Source organism: Phoxinus phoxinus (genome assembly GCF_949152265.1).
Source record: "Phoxinus phoxinus genome assembly, chromosome: 22".
Lineage (NCBI taxonomy): Eukaryota > Metazoa > Chordata > Actinopteri > Cypriniformes > Leuciscidae > Phoxinus > Phoxinus phoxinus.
This window is the reverse complement of record NC_136897.1, coordinates 4,737,335-4,754,920: the sequence shown is the minus strand read 5'-3', so window position 1 is coordinate 4,754,920 and position 17,586 is coordinate 4,737,335. Positions and strand designations below refer to the sequence as shown.

At 35.8% G+C, this 17,586-nt stretch overlaps 1 protein-coding gene across 2 annotated transcripts in view; it reads right to left on the bottom strand.

Annotated features, from left to right (window-relative positions):
• pusl1 (pseudouridine synthase like 1) overlaps window positions 1–17,249 on the bottom strand; it is a 31,697-nt gene extending 14,448 nt beyond the window's left edge. For both annotated transcript variants that reach the window (XR_013795838.1, XM_079596758.1), the window contains exons 1-5: window positions 17,045–17,249; window positions 16,895–16,952; window positions 15,550–15,737; window positions 4,497–4,646; window positions 1,169–1,339 (exon numbers count right to left, since the gene is read on the bottom strand). Coding sequence is in view for 1 of the 2 variants with exons in the window: in XM_079596758.1 (XP_079452884.1) it covers window positions 1,169–1,339; window positions 4,497–4,646; window positions 15,550–15,737; window positions 16,895–16,952; window positions 17,045–17,106 (629 nt within the window). In the remaining variant the exon portion in view is untranslated. The remainder of the gene's footprint in view (window positions 1–1,168; window positions 1,340–4,496; window positions 4,647–15,549; window positions 15,738–16,894; window positions 16,953–17,044) is intronic.
• Between the last annotated feature and the right edge of the window lie 337 nt (window positions 17,250–17,586).

Here is a 17,586-nt window from a genome sequence, read left to right as displayed (position 1 = left end):
GCTACAAATACTACTTCTGCCTTTTTTCATGAGACTCACTGTGTTGCCATGGTTTCTACGGCAGGAAAAGGATAAAGCGGACATGACCTCATAGACAGATGACGCAATGAGAAGGGACGTTACACTGGTTAAAACTGCAAATTTCTCTGAATTTAAACATTGTTGGAAACATTTGGGATAATGTAAGTAAGTACACAAAACATAACACGGTACTAGCGTTCTTTTGGATATTTTAATGCAAAAATCTTGCACATTCTTCCTGGTGCAACTAAATTTAGTTAGAGGTCACACTGGTGCCATCACCATATTGCATAGCAGATAAGAACTGCCATTTCTGTTGCATATGAAAAACATGAAATGGCAAACAAAACAAAAGCCGTGTAATATATATTTTTTTGGAAAATATCAAGTAAAATAAATATGAGATGCAGCCGATTTTCACGTGATCAGCCATGACTGGCGAGTCTGACATATGCTGCGCTGCTCACGCTCAATTAAAAGTGAAAGCACACTTTTGATGGACAAAACAAAATAAATATGATTTCACACAAAAAGTGCATGTCTAGTGTGACACAGAATTTGCATGTCTAGTGTGTTCTAATAAGAACTGGAGTAGGCTATGTCAGAAAAGAAAATGAAGACTCTATATTTATAGAAAATTTACCCATTTAAACTTGTTTTTATTATTCAGCTTGGGTGAAAGTATATGGTGTTTTATAAAAAAATATAAAATAAATATTTTTGTGTGCTGTAAAATGGTTAGAAAAAATGAAATCGGAATCGGCTAAAATCGGTATCGGCAGGTCACACTCAATGAAAAATCGGAATCAGCCAAGAAAATTGTAATCGGTACATCTCTAATTAAAAGACAAGACTGTCAGTGAATAATGACTTAAAATTCAATCTAGTATCATATGGTTTCAGAAGACTATAAGAGATATTAGCACAAGATATTTGGGGAATAGGAAGATGCATGGAAAATAGCAGCGTGAACATTCTGCTAAATTTCTCATTTTGTGTTCCATGGAACAAAGTCTTTCAGTTTGGAAAGACATTGTTTTATTTATTGTTATTGAAAATCATGTCAACCAATATTATTGATATCATCACAACACCAATCAAACCAAGCTTCCTCCAATCTTTGGTGCTGTAGCTTAATGAGTCGTACCTGTGAAAGTGTCTCTGACTGAACGAGACCCCAGGCTCCAGCCGGGCCGTCTCTAGGGACTTCACTGGGTTCTTAAAGGGCGTCTCTGAGTTCAAGGCCCGGAAGGTGCTGAAGTCATGGGTTCCTACCAGCAGTGCAGAAGCCTCTTGCATTGCATTGATATCTAGCCTCCTGTGGGGAGAATAAAGTAATGGACAGCATCAAACTCTGATTTATAACAGACTGTGTGGTGACTGCGATCAACAGTATTTTAATACTGCATTTAATTACTTTAGGATATAATATAGTAAAACAGTAATATTATTGAAATATTACTGAAAATTAAAAAAAACTGTTTTCTATTTTGATATATTTTAAAAGGCAATTTATTCCTGTGATGCAAAGCTGAATTTTCAGCATCATTACTCTAGTCTTCAAGGTTTCAGAAATCATTCTAATATGCCGATTTGCTGCTCAAGGAACATTTCATATTATTATCAATGTTGAAAACTTCACATTTTTCTCGCCGGAAGTAGTTTGCGATTTCGGATGCAGCCAACCATTTACTTAGAATGAATCGAATGAATGAATGACTCAATAACTTACTCACTTAGACATTTACTGCCACCTACAGTGTTAGTATCTTTTTTAGCATATTTCATTTAAAAAACAATTTTATATTTTGGTAATAGTTTGCACCCCCCAACATTTTTTTTTTTTTAATGGAATGGTTTATTTACATTTACTCACCTTCATGTAATTTCAACTCTGTATGACTTTCTTTGCGGAACATAAAAGAGGATATTAGAATCTAAATACCAATTCAGATGCAGCTTCTGAAAAACATCATGGTCGTTGTAGCCTAAAAGTTTATGTGTAATAAATTATGTCGAATCAAAGAAAATATTTTTTTCTAAAAGCAATTTTTTGTAATGTCTATTTAATGGGGGTTTTTTTTTCATTTAACACAATAATGACCTAAAATTATTTTTGGGGGGTAATTTATCAGCCAAACGTGAAGTGCATTAAAATCGCTTAATGCACAGCTAGCAGTAGATTATCACGCTTATACCATGGTCATTTGCCAGCATTGACAACTTAAAGTCATTATTGATGTTGCAAGTTTATCATTAAGTTTTTACTATTATTAAGTTGAATTATTTCATAATAGCACTTAAAAGCCCTATATATATATTATTTTTTTTATCATAATATCTATTAATATTTTTTTATTGCATGATTTAAATTATTCAAAATTGATTAACCCTTTCATGCATAGAGGTCCATACAGTGGACAGCTATTAAAAAAACATTTTCTTGAATTTGCACAGGTTTTGATGTCATAGTTACACAGTGGACCCTGGTGCATCATCCTATACATTGCCACCAAGTGGAAAGCCGTTGTGTGTCGATTTTTTCCACCTCCAAACCAAGATGGCCAATAGTCAGTTAGAAATGCCTGTTGCAAAAGTTGCTCTGGAATATCCACCCATTCGTTCTATCCTAGGAGACTCTTGTAGGTAAAAAAAATATTGCAGCATCAAGCAATATCTAATGAGTCATATCACAGTTACATTTTCCAAGTTTTGATTTTAGATTGGAAGAAAATTATGACTACCGGTAATCATTTGTCCACTATAGTGGACCTCATGCATCAATGGCTATATTTCAGCTACAATTCATACTTATACTATGATTGTTGTTTTTGAAAATACTTAAATCTGCAATAACTTTTTTTGACTGTAAATAAATGTATTTGTATTATTAGAATGTAATTTTCACTGACATCAAAAAAGTAATGTGATTACATAATGTACGTATGTGACTTGTTGTAATGCATTACTTTACTTGTTAGATCAAAAATAATCTGAAAATAATCTGATAATCTGAAAAAAAGAGGCTTTCCTGTAGCTCAGACAGTAGAGCGTTGGCGCTAGCAACGCCAAGGTCATGGGTTCGATTCCCAGGGAAAGCAAGAACTGACAAAATGTAAAAAAAAATGTGTACCTTGAATGCAATGTAAGTCGCTTTGGATAAAAGCGTCTGCCAAATGCATAAATGTAAATGTAAATGTAAATTTCATAATGCATGTTACTTGTAATACATTACTCGTAACATTAAACAAAATCTGATTACGTAATGCGCGTTACTTGTAACGCATTACTTTACTGGTCACATCAAAAAAGTAATCTGATTGCGTTATGCATGTTACTAATGCGTTACCCCAACACTGCTCATTTTAGATGAGATTGGAAACACCTGATCGCTAGGTTTTCTCAGAGGAGAGCTATGCTAGAAATGTGTCCATCTTGAACATAATCAGAATTATCAGCTAATAAGGGTAAATGTACATACTCTGGTACACTGGATCTGAGTGGTTTCCACAGTACAACCTTGACAGGCGGTAGAAATTTCTGATGGAATCACAACCTCATGTTCTGATATCACAGATACGCGAAGTTCAACTTGTATGAAGTTCAATTGCCTTTGCAATATTTCGCATTTATATTTTTTGTATATATTTAATAGTTTTCACATGGTTTTATATAATTGTATTGATTGGTTTGTTAAATATACACAATATTGCTGTTATTACTGTATTATGTTTAATACAGTATCTCTTCAGTTTAAACCATAAACGCATGCTGTCCACTCAACAGGATCTGAAAATCTCTTTGAAAAATGTGTATATATAAAAAAAAATTCTAATCTTATTTTTCATGCCCTAAGAGCAATACAGCAAACACGTAGGAAAAATAAATCCTGACTGAGGATATCATAATTCATGCATGAAAGGGTTAATGATTAATTCGAACTTAAAAGACACACAGGTCAAGGAACATTGAGATGAGCACAACCTCGACAAACATCCATTTTTAAAGGACTTAATCCAGTTTATGTGTGGGGAACAGCAGTTCTTATGAATGAGATGGAAAGCCAGATGGAATGTGTGTGTTCATGGACCAGACATAAGACGACAGTGGGTGGTGTTCTGCGTCACTACGAGCCTGAAGCTTATCTTGGCCTACTTTCTCACTAAAAATGAAGACAGTGGGGAAAAAAGCATTAATGTTCACTCGTCACCTTGGAGACGAGCCTCTCGCTCCGTCGCGGGCTTCAAAAAGACATCTGAGGCATGCACTGCCGAAACAATGCATGCTTTCCTCATCTGCGTTCTTTGGTTTCAATGTTGGCCTAGATAATCATTCGCTGGCCCTTGTGATGGGTCTTGTTTGTGAGTGTGTATAATTCATGTGCAGCTTTTTCCAGTGCTTGTTCCTATTCCTCTCTGAGAGGATTTAGCTTCTGTGACACAGGCGTAGTGCAGAAGAGCGGGGGTGGCACTCACGTGTCTCGTAATGCCCAGCATAGATCCCTCTCCGTTACTGGCATTTCTGTGTGATGTCTGAGACCCGAAGCAAAGCGGTACACATATGTCCGTGACATGGCCTGATAGCGTGCGTGGAAGTCGCTGTGGACACGGTAAGCTCTGGTGATTCTGGGGGGAAAAGGACAGAAACACAGACACTGATTCAAATCTGGTAATGCACATGCTCATGTTTTGCAAACTCACCCGCCAATTTCCACTGAAAAAGGTTCAAGTTAGTCCAGAGTAATCAAGACAATAGAGGAAATATCATAACACTGGTTCTCATGAAAGAAAAACAATAGTCACTCAAAATTCAAATGCATCCTGATGTAATAAACAAATCTGGTTTATTTGAACAAAAGAGCGACACGGAAATATGTTCCTTTATCTATTCAAGTAAAGCAACAAAATGTTTTTAATGTTTTTGAAAGGAGTCTCTTTTGCTCACCAAGGCTGCACTTATTTAATACATTTCTTCTTAGTATTATTATTATTATCATCAATGTTGAAAACAGTTTTTGCTGCTTAACATTTTTGTGGAAACAGTGATAACATTCAAACATTTCTTGGAAGATTAACAAAACCGAAATCCATACTTGTAAGCAAGGATGCATTACATGGATCAGAAGTGACAGTGAAGACATTTATATTGATACAAAAGTAAATAAATGTAATAAATGCACATAAATGCTGTTCATTTGAACTTTCTATTCATCAAAGGTGCTGAGACTATAATATATATTTATTATCATTATTTTTTTCTCCATAAAAATGTAATTGCTTTACTTAATCATTTCCATAACTTTTCTAAGTCTAGAAATTCACTCATACACTCGGTTGTCCGAGCTCATGCAAATGCTGGTTCTTAAAAAAAAAAAAGGTTTAAAAAGGACAAATTAACGACATAAGATTTCATCTTACATATTGATTTTTAGCTGTTTTGGCTTATTACATTTTTTTTATTATTATTTTGAAGGATTTTAAGCCATTCTGCGGCCCCCTAATTGGTCCCGGCCCCCTTCATTGAGAACCACTGCCATAGACACACTGAATTAAAGAACCAAACCATTTCTAGAAACCTGATTATCACAGCAACGACTTAGCAATGCACTAAAAACCTCAGAACACCTTCAGAAAACACACAAATCTTGGGAACCACACATAGCAACACCCTAGTAGCAGGACAGCGAGTTTTGCACAGGCAAACGCCTCACATTTTACCTTAGAACACATACAAATCTAGTCCTTTTTACAATATGAAATACTACAGTAATTAGTTAAATAACAGTGAAGCTTACAACAGTATTTACATCATCTGTAAGGTTTTTACCACACTAGATATGCTGCTCCAAACACTGTCACCTGCCGTGATGTGCTCTTCATCTGACTAAGTGCTCTTATGGATTAAACTGGTGGTCTTGAAACCCCATGAGCTCTATGTTGACTCACAAAAAGCTTCAACTCTTCATTAAACATTCATGCAATGCAGTCCCATGAGGCCTTTTGAGATGACCAGTCTATCACAGTCAGACCTCCCTAAAGCACATGACAGAGGGCTTCATTACTATTCATGAGAGGACAGTATGGATATTCTGTGAATATACTCGTGAGTTTAATGGTAACGTGACAAATCGACAAAAAAATCAAGTTCAAAAGTCACGGATCCTGTTGACATTCAACACACTTACTGTGATGAGGTCATACAAGTCAAATGAAGAGGGTTTATGATACGTTATGTTAACAGAAAGGGGACTTTTACAAAGAACCATCCACAGATGCCGGATAAACTGCTAATGTTCTGCTAACCATGTTACAAATTATACTAAGGATGCCCCGATATAAAACTTTCTGTAAATAAAAAAATTAAATAAATATTTTAAATCTGCATTTATAAACAAAAATTGCATCAGTATCAAAAGGTGTGATATTTATTAAGGTGATTTTTCATGTAATGGAATCGATTTTCAGATGCATATTTTATCTTTGTGAGAGCATTTTTTTTTTATAAAGAAATAATTTCATTAATTGAAATGATCAATGCAGTTTTAAACCCATAATTATATATAATTATACATAATTGAATTATGGGAGTTTAATAGAACATTTTACATACAAGAATAAAGAATAAAAAATAAAAAATATATATATATTAGTTCCCCCCCCCCCCCCCCACATTTTAAATATCTGGGATAATTTTGTCACATTTTGTGGCATCCACCCACAAAATTGTAGGTGTTTACAAAATTGTAAAATTATGTGCTTTAATTAAAATCAGGCATCAAAACTATTTAAACTAGAGTAAGTAAGATAGAGATAACTTTACAGTTTTTGAAATACATAAAATATATAATAAATTATTAAAATACACTACAGTTCAGAGGTTTCAGTATTTTTTTGACAGTAAATAAATGTATGATGTTACAAAAGCTTTCTATTTCAAATAAATGCTGTTCTTTTGAACTTTCTATTTATCAAAGAATCACGAGGAAAAGAAATCCATCAAGGTTTACACAAAAATATGAAGCAGCACAACCGTTTTTAACATTGATAATAATCGGAAACATTTCTTGAGCATCAAATCAGCATATTAGAATGATTTCTGAAGGATCATGTGACACTGAAGACTGGAGTAATGATGCTGAAAATTCAGCTTAGATGACAGGAATAATTAACATTTTAAAATACTGTATATTAAAATAGAAAGCAGTTACTTTAAATTGCAATATTGTTTCAAAATATTACTTTTAAACTGTATTTTGATCAAATAAATCCTGCATTAGAGACTTCTTCAAACAATGATCTTCTAAGAATCTCCTTCAGTTATTTGCATTAGTCTGTGAGGATACAGTCTTCAGTGGCCGGTGAGTTCTTCTAAACATAGTGAAGCAGAGAGCAAAGAGCGCATCTCCAGCTAAAAGCACCATTAGACTCTGACAGCGTCTCTGCAGGGTCGCTGGGGCATTTTAGGGGCAATTTCCACCAGTTTGCTCCTCCACTCACAACACCAAATAAAGAAGACGACATGCTCGGGCTCCCAGAGGAGTCTGTCAGTGGGTATTAATGATTTACCAGCAGTCGCTAATCGCTGCTAACAGGAACATGGAATAAAACACAAACAGACCAGACATGAGCACTGTGTGCCCTCAGTTTAGAAGAGTTTTTGTTACATAAGGCAAATGTAAAATGAAAATGACTAAATTAATAAATTCCTGTAGCATTCCAAGAGATTCCCAGGCATCTGTGCATGATGAGCATTAGTGACACTGATTCTTGATGTGAATTGTGAATGGTTCCTGTGACCTCAATCAAACCTGAGGTTCCCCAACCGCTAAAATATTCATCACTGCTCGTCCCACCAGCAACTACACAAACTTAGACAATTTGGATTGAAATAACAAACAAACAAATATGAATTTTGTAGATTCTAAAAATCGTGCTTCCCCCATAATTGTTGAATCACGGAAGCTACACCTGATATCTTGCCAAGAGATTTATTATTTGAACATGTGTCATGTGTCAGACAGAGAGAAACACAGGCATATAAGAATTAGGCTACATGAGAGAAGGTCTTCATTCTAGATTTCTCTATTCCCCATTATATATCTTCTCACCCCATCATACTAGATGTAAATGGTTTCTGGGTTTCTCCTCCCTTACCCCATAATCTCTATGTTTCCTCCTTCCTCTCACCTCTCATCATGCCTTAATGCTTCTCCGTGTTTCTCTGAAGTGGTACAGTGAAATTCAGCTTATATACATCACAGACAGACTTACAGCTTCCGTATAAGGTAACAAACATGTTGCTTTGAGCTTCTTAAAATTGGAACGTAGCCTATATGTCATCTTCAACATGTCACACTCCACTTCCATATTAAGAACTATCCTTGTTGTTTACTTTGGTGATATGCTTGCATCAGTGGACACATTCCTTTCCCTGCAAAGAACATGTTACATAGTACACATACCTCCAAGCAAAATATAGCCCCACCACCTCTCTGCTCAGCACACATGTACAAACATAGTCTGACTTCACAAAATACATTATGAAACCACAAAGAAAATTAATAAAGAAAAATAATACTAAAAAAATAACATTAAACAGTCAATTTTCAGTCTTCAGTCCCTCCACTGGAACTACGACAGTCAGTTCCACACCTTCACTCCACCAGTGGCCACCTAATGAAGCGATAGTGAGGAAAAGGAAAAGCAGACCAAAGAAAGATACGATAGAAAAACAAAATAAACAAAATAAAGATACAATGGAAACAAAAGGAAAACACAAAACAAAAAACACAAAGGAAAACAAAACAAACAAATAACCCCAACCCATGGTATGTCCCCGTATACTATGTGTCATTTAACGTCTATGTGTAAGCATCTAAAATGAACCCCAATCATCTAAGAAAAGAAAAATTAATAAGTCTTCACCGATGCCTTGACTCGTTAAGTAAGTACTTAACTACTTCAAGTTCCCGGCTCCAAAATAATAAACTAAAATAAACGTTGATGTTAAAGGATCCTATCCCTTAGGGTTGAAAATCAGTAAGCGGGTGTTCATTGTTTGTGAGGTTGTGTTTTGTAAGTAATGTAGCATGTGTAAAATATCTTATTTCACTCCTTATGTCCCATTCACGGTTTTACCCATTTGTTATCAAAGGAGCATTTCTAAAGTTATCTTTAATTTAAATAATGAATGAATTGATCCCCTGTTATCCAGACCTCTCTTGAGTTAACAAAAACAATCTTCATCTTTAACAACACCATGTCTTGTAATTGTCCAAATGCCATGTCTAATGATCCGCAAAAGTGAAAACTATGGTAGACATATTAATTCACAGATGATTCAGGATCTAAAACTTTAGACAATGTTGTCCATAAGGCAAATAACATTATATTTCTAAAATAAATGAACAATGTTTGTTTTAATCTCCACAGAACTAATGACAATCACCCTCATGGTCTCAGCTAGTTCTTGAAAACTCTTTCCCATCAGCTCTTTTGTAAATAATCTCCTTGACACTTGTCACATCCAAGGAATGCGGTGTCTGGTGATCAGGCATTGGAGAGCTCACATTTTTCGACAGACTGCTGTAACCCTCAATGATGCTGTTGGCCTAACAAACATCTGCTCAACCATACCCGTCTCACATAAACACCCCCCTTCAGGGTTGGTGCCCAGTGGTGGTGACACCCTGCCTAGGAAGTCCTCTGTTGGCCATTAGAGAATCTTGCCCGTCTTTGAGAAATCACCTCATGCTCACTGTAACCGCTCTTTCCCATTAGGAAATTTTAACAGGTATGTTCTGGAGCTCAGGAAAGTTCATTCAAGAGCCATCAGAGCCATTTGGAATGCCTAATAGTGTAAACATATGGAGACAAAATTAATGACAGTATTTAATCACCAAAATCCATTCGACATCTTCAAACATCAACATCTCACTGCTGAGTTTATACTTGGTGAATCTAGTTATTACAACCGTCCATTAAGTGTAATGTTCTGTTACATCAACAACCGGTACCATCCGCCCTGTACATGGTGAAGACAAAGATGAGACAAATAAGTTACTGGTCATGGGATAAACAAATAAAAACTCACCTCTATCATTCAAGGTAGATTATCATTCTTAAAACATTTTACTCCCAATTGAATGTAATTTCTTTTAAAATCTCTGTGTCTGTAATCTCCAACTGAGACACTGTGCTGTACTATGAATAGCTTGTTACTTATGCCACAGGCTCAAATATCAGAATCTAACTGACTTTGAATGAGAGAAAGACTCTGAGAGAAAGTCCAGAATGCCTCAGAGTAATTCTGCATTTTCATAACTTTTATAATTTCATTCTACTAACTTTTTACTCTGACTTAGTCAGAAATGACATGTTTTCCGAATAAACATCTTCATTATATCTTTAATTTTTCCTTATATATTTTCCAACTCACATTCTTTTGGAGTCATTATCTATAATTTTCATCAGCTTGTACTTGTCAATTAACTATACAACTATTATCATAGATCTTTCCTCAAAGTAATTCTTAACTTTAATCTTATGATCTTATTTTTTATCTCTTGTTCTTTTTAGACAAAAACTTAAATTTTGTAATGTTAAACAATTATTTACTTTTAAACCCACATTAACACCAGAAAATTCTGTTCAAAAGCTCAGCTTGTTTCTGTTCTTTTCTTCAAATACCCCGAAGATAATGTTTTGCTATACAATTGTGCTATATAATGTTTTGCTATCACGGCCTGGTATGCCAACTGTAAAGTGGCGGACAGGAAAAACCTGCAGAGAGTTATTCGGACCGCACAACACATCACAGGCAGTCGCCTACCCTCACTGGAAGATATCGCCAGCACACGGTGTCTCAGAAGAGCTAAGGCTATTACTGCCGACTCCTCACACCCAGGTCAGCACCTGTTTAACCTCCTGCCCTCTGGAAGAAGGTACAGGTGCATTAAGTGCAGGACTAACAGACTGAAAAACAGTTTTTATCCTTGGGCCATCAGGACACTGAACTCATAACCCATAACTAATGTGGACAATATGGAGTGTGTAGTCTCTATTTATTTTATTTATTTTATTTTTATATATTTATTTTATTTCATATGTTTCTTATATATTGTTTTAACAATTTTTATATATTTATTATTAATTATGCACAGGCCGTAGAGCATTGCAATTTCATTGTATACTTGATGTACATTGACAATAAAGATTCATTCATTCAATTACTTTCGGTCATTTTACCACTCTCTGTGTTTACTAGAGAAGCAACAGGCTTTCTATTTATATCTCTGTGTGTCTGTGTGTAAAGGAGGGTATAGATTTCAAAGGAAGGGGCTGCTACTCCCTTCTCACTCAGTTATCTTTTTCCTTCCTTTTCAGTTTAACTCAAATCAGATTCTTTTTTCTTCTTTCTTTTTATTTTTTATATCAGATTAATTTATTTAAATTTTCTTTTTCTTTAAGTTTAACTCAGATTAGTATCCTCAAATATTTGAACAGCTTTACGGTCAAAATCAAAATTGCCCACGATTCTAGCTCCTATTTTCATTGATACCCTTCTTAGGGTTCAATCCTCTGCGTATTTAAACGTTTTAGGGTTTCTTCGTATCTCTATATACTGCACTGCACTAACCCGGAGCACAGACCCGCCACTTTAAACCGCTATAAATCACCGCTTGTCACACTATCCTCGTTCCCTTCTGAAACGATTCTTCAGTGTGTTGGAAATATGTAGAGATTTTTCTGCCATCGTTTTTACAGTCTCATCATAATCCAACCACCTCCCAGTCATAACAAGCTAATTGCTAAATCGCTTTACAGCTAATTCTAAATATTCGACTAAATGGTCTTCTTTCTAAAAAAGATCCATCTCCATCCCAGCATATCAAATAGTTTTAGAGGTTTACTTTTCAGAGAAACTCAAATAAGTCAAATTAAATTGAATAACTTAATTTAATTAAATTTTCCTTCATTTTAATTGTTTTAATTTATGTCTGACACATATTCTTTGGCAATACATCTGGTACTTTAAATCACACAGTTCTTTTAAGCAGTCTCAGTCAATGTCTCAAATCATCAGGCAGACTTAAACTTTTTATAATAGAAAAAGTCTTACCTGGAATGACTGAGACAAATGCCTGAAGATGCGATCCTGTTCGTGACGCCAAACTGTAGATTCTAAAAATCGTGCTTCCCCCATAATTGTTGAATCACGGAAGCTACACCTGATATCTTGCCAAGAGATTTATTATTTGAACATGTGTCATGTGTCAGACAGAGAGAAACACAGGCATATAAGAATTAGGCTACATGAGAGAAGGTCTTCATTCTAGATTTCTCTATTCCCCATTATATATCTTCTCACCCCATCATACTAGATGTAAATGGTTTCTGGGTTTCTCCTCCCTTACCCCATAATCTCTATGTTTCCTCCTTCCTCTCACCTCTCATCATGCCTTAATGCTTCTCCGTGTTTCTCTGAAGTGGTACAGTGAAATTCAGCTTATATACATCACAGACAGACTTACAGCTTCCGTATAAGGTAACAAACATGTTGCTTTGAGCTTCTTAAAATTGGAACGTAGCCTATATGTCATCTTCAACATGTCACACTCCACTTCCATATTAAGAACTATCCTTGTTGTTTACTTTGGTGATATGCTTGCATCAGTGGACACATTCCTTTCCCTGCAAAGAACATGTTACATAGTACACATACCTCCAAGCAAAATATAGCCCCACCACCTCTCTGCTCAGCACACATGTACAAACATAGTCTGACTTCACAAAATACATTATGAAACCACAAAGAAAATTAATAAAGAAAAATAATACTAAAAAAATAACATTAAACAGTCAATTTTCAGTCTTCAAATTTAAAGGGAAATTAAATTTCTGTCATCATTTACTCACCCTGATATCTTTCCAAACCTGTAAGCCTTTCGTTCATCTTTTAAACACAAATGATGATTATTTAAATAAAATTGAGAGATTTCTGACCCTCCATGGACAGTCTACACAACTACCACTTTGACGTTTCATACTACTTTCATATCAGCACAAAATTATTTTCTTTAAAGGATTCACTTGGTCACTAACAGCAAAACACCACACACACCAACACACTAAAGAAGATGTGTCAAGGTGACTTTGTAAAAGCAATTTACAGAGCATTTAATACAAGGAAGGTCTGCCTAGAGCAACATGGGATTAAATCTCTTGCACAACAGCGACTCGGAGTCCTAGTAATTCCCATGAATCCCCCCTTAAGGGGTTTGAATCTCCAGATAACTGGCCCTGATCTTTCACAACTAAGCAACCTCTAAAGACTGCAGCAGATCTGAATTAGCCATGTTTTGACCTCTCTGACACTACACAGTGTGTGACATTGTTTGAAAGACTTTTAAAAGAAAAACTTTGAGTAAATGCTTTATGAGTGTCATGTTTTCAATGTTTAATGGTGTGTTCACACTTGGCAGGATTGGTCCGATTGAAACGAACGGTTGCGATTGCTCTGTTAATGTGGTTCATTTGCCCTGGTGTGCCCTAAACATGCAGACATAGACCCCTGAAAAAGTGCCTCCAAACAAACTCTGGTGCAGTTCGACTGAAAGTGAAAAATAAACGCAACCCAGACTAAAGACGAACCAAAAACAGGATGTGATGTCATAAGATGCGACCCTAAAAAAGATCAAGGATACCTGGTTAATCTCATCATGGGAGATTACAGTTACAGTTCAGCACAGGCGTCAGAAATATATATGTGTGTGTGTGTGTGTGTGTGTGTGTGTGTGTGTGTGTGTGTGTGTGTGTGTGTGTGTGTGTGTGTGTGTGTGTGTGTGTGTTTGTGGTAAAAAATACCATCATGTCAGCTACGCACATACGACGAGTGACCAGCACACTTCGGTAAGCTCTGTCGCAAAATGCGAGTCATGAAATCTGTCTAATCAGGTTTTGACCTTATCAATAATTTTCTTTTTTGGTTTGTTTATTGTCCCCTTAAGCCCCGTTCACACCGCCAACGACACGCAGCAACAAAGCGACATGATCCCATTCATTTCAATGAAGCGCTGGCGACTTCCGGCGACTGTGACCATTGGCGACAGAATGTGGGCGTGTCAAGCGACGCGAGACACGCAACAAAAGTTCAGAAATTTCAACTTAATGCAAATGAGAAGCGATTTTCACGAGCGACAACCAATAGGAAAGAAGACTTTCAGTGGAGCTCACGACACCGTCTCGAGTGCAGACAAGACAGAAGAGTTTGAGGGCGATTTCACTGTTTTATATGATTTGACTAACCTGCCACCTTAAAGCTACACTGTGTCATTTTTTAAGTTGATTCTTAGCAAAAAATACTTTGTTCTTTCAAAATGATATGTGCTCATTAATGTATAATTACTTCTACCAACTAATCAAGTATTACATACGAGTGAGTCGCTCGAATGGCGGAAGCCATGTTGCGCTTCCATCTTGAAAATACATTAGGCAAAGAGGGACATACCTGGAAATTCAAGCTTCGCCTTTCGTGTTTTTACACTCAGTGGCACCGTGACGAATGCGAGCGGGAGATTACTCGCGACTGCCGGCAGATTTGAAATAATACGGCCACCGTAGGAGTTAAAACGCCTTCGGAATGCGAGGGGCTAGAAAGTAATATTCAGTCATATACAATTTCACCGCTAGATGGGAGGAATTCCTACACAGTGTAGCTTTAACAAGACTATTCAACCTATACCTATTTGTTAATGTAAGATTGCCAAAACAAGCTACAATAAAAACACTGATTTAATAAAAGAATTTCAGCATCTTGGAGCATACATTAAATGCTTTTCCAATTGAGGAAATCTGTTTAAAACATATCTTTATTTTTGCTTTATTTTTTTATTTTTATTATATGATAATGTGTGTCTCCAGGTCAGAAATAATTCTAACATGCTAAAGAAACATTTGTTATTGTTATCAATATTTAAAACGGTTGTGCTGCTTAATATTTTAGTTTAAAAGTGTGATCATTCCCCCCCCCCCCATAAATAGATGTTCAAAGGAACAGAATTTTTTTATTTTTTTATATAATTGTTTTGTAACAATGTAAAAGATTTGATCGATTTACCGAATTCTTGTTTCATAAAAGTAATAGTAATTTCTTTTTAAAAAATCTTACTGACCCCAAACTGTTAAACAATAGTGTATAAAAAATGTGGTTCAAAAACAATAGAAGCTTGTTTCCACCACAGAATAAAAAATAAAAAAGCTAAAAGCAACTTTTTATCTCACAATTCTGACATTTTTCCTCGCAATTGCGTGATATAAAGTCAGAATTGCGTGATAAAAAAGACAGAATTGTGAGTTTTTGTCTCTGACTTTACAATTTGCAAAAGAAATTTAACTTTACAACATGCAAAAAAAAAAATGGAATTGTGAGATAAAAAGTCGCAATTACCTTTATAATTTCTTATTCAGTGGTGGAAACAAGCTTCCATAAAATACATACAGCTTTTTAACTCCCTTAAAAGACTCCCACCTTATAGGTTCTGCTTTCAAGTGGAAGTTTAGGGCCTCCACCAGGGTTTGCTCCAGCAGTGGGGGTTTGTCTGCTCTCCGCTGGATATCCACATGTGCAGAGTTACACAAGGCATGCACACCAGCGTCTGTTCTACTGGAGATGGACACGGACACCTCATTGACCGGCTTTAGCTTTCGCACTGCACTCTAAACACAGAAAGAAAGAAACAGCAGCAATGACATTAATGGTATCCAGACACTTAGGGCCAGATTTACTAAACAGATCAAATTAGCGTGAGAGTGCAATTACAAAAAAGCGCAGAATGGAGTGGAAAGTTCTGCCTCTGATCTACTGACGACGCGCAAATTAAAGAACAGAGACGCATTTAAAAAGTATTTTAAATATGGCTAGTTTTAGTATGAAAGTTGGTTCATAGGTTGTTTTAGTGATGAATTTGTTTTAGTATATGGTGTGTATGTGTTTAACTGTGATTGTAAACTTTGTAAATGTGAAACGTATTGTAATTTTGTATTTACAATACCAATGTACCTGTTGCTAGGAGTGAAGTTTGTGCTTTACATCAAGGGCCGCAATGGAAACAAGTTTTTAACTTTGTGTTATCATTATCCAAATTAGTGTTTCATTACTTTTTTTGTGCAACAAATCCAATCACAGAGACAATCCAATCTATGCAAGAGCAGCGAACTGTCTTGCCAACAGAAATAGCTACATCACACAGGGATTTTACAGCAAAACATTTATAGCCTACACTTCCAAAAGAAATGCAGTTTAAAGGAGCAGACATATATGACCCTGGGTCACAAAAACAGTCTTAATTCGCACGGGTATATTTGTGGAATAGCCAAAATTAAGGTCAAAATTATAGATTTTTCTTTTATGCCAAAAATCATTAGGATATTAAGTAAATATCATATTCCAAGAAGATATTTTGTAAATTTCCTACCGTAAATATATAAAACATTTATTTTTGTGAGTGAATGCAGCACAATCGCCAATGGAAATGGACAACTTTAAAGGAGATTTTCTCAATGTTTTGCACCCTCAGATTCCAGATTTTAAAATAGTTGTATCTCCGCCAAATATTGTCCTATCCTAACAATCCATACATCAATGGAAAAGCTTATTTATCTCAATTTTAAAAAATACCCATAAGACTGGTTTTGTGGTCCAGCCTGGGTCACATTGCTTTGAAGAGGATGACATGTTTTGAGACAAGCACCAGAATCAGAGAATTTGATTCTTACCGAAACAAGAATAAAACAAACAAAACAAGTTGGCATCAGTCATAAGGGAAATCCATTTGAGATATTCAACTGTTTTTAATTGTCAGGCAGAGACTGACCTCTAAATGATTCTCAACCCCTTCTACAGCTTGATCGGCTGGTGTTTTCATCACGCCACTGAGGACAGAAGGACAAGTAGACATGTGGTGTTATAACTTATAACAGCTCAAAAAGAGAGAAGCGTGACTGTGCTCGTCATGGAGACAGACCTGTATTTAGTCCCTGCATATTGGAAAAATATTAAATAACGGGCGGTGGAGGAGTGGAGCATGTTTCCCGGTATAAACGTTTGAAGTTTGTCAGAACGAGAAGTTAACAGGATTGAAAAAGCAGTGGACGTATACGACCAATAAATCAGTAGCCATTAGATGTCGTATACCCCAAATACTGCCGTACCACACACGATACAAATCACATAGCTGCCAACTTTTGAGTTTAGCCTGGAGTGAGATTGGTGGGGGGGGGGGGATGGGAGAAAAAAAAGGGAGAAAATTTCTCCCACATTTCTGTGTGTGGGAGAAAAAAAACTTGCATCACAATAAGTTGTGATTGTCAAAACATTTGGTAACTTATTTTTATTAAGTTTACTGACAACATGTTACAATGTTTAGCTGCATGGTTACAATTACTGGCCGGTTACTGTATTTATTATTGCTTGACATCTTGATTCAATATCGATTCATTTTGATAATTATTAGTTACAGTAGATACATGTTAACAAATAAATCACTAATGCTGAAAACATAGAGAG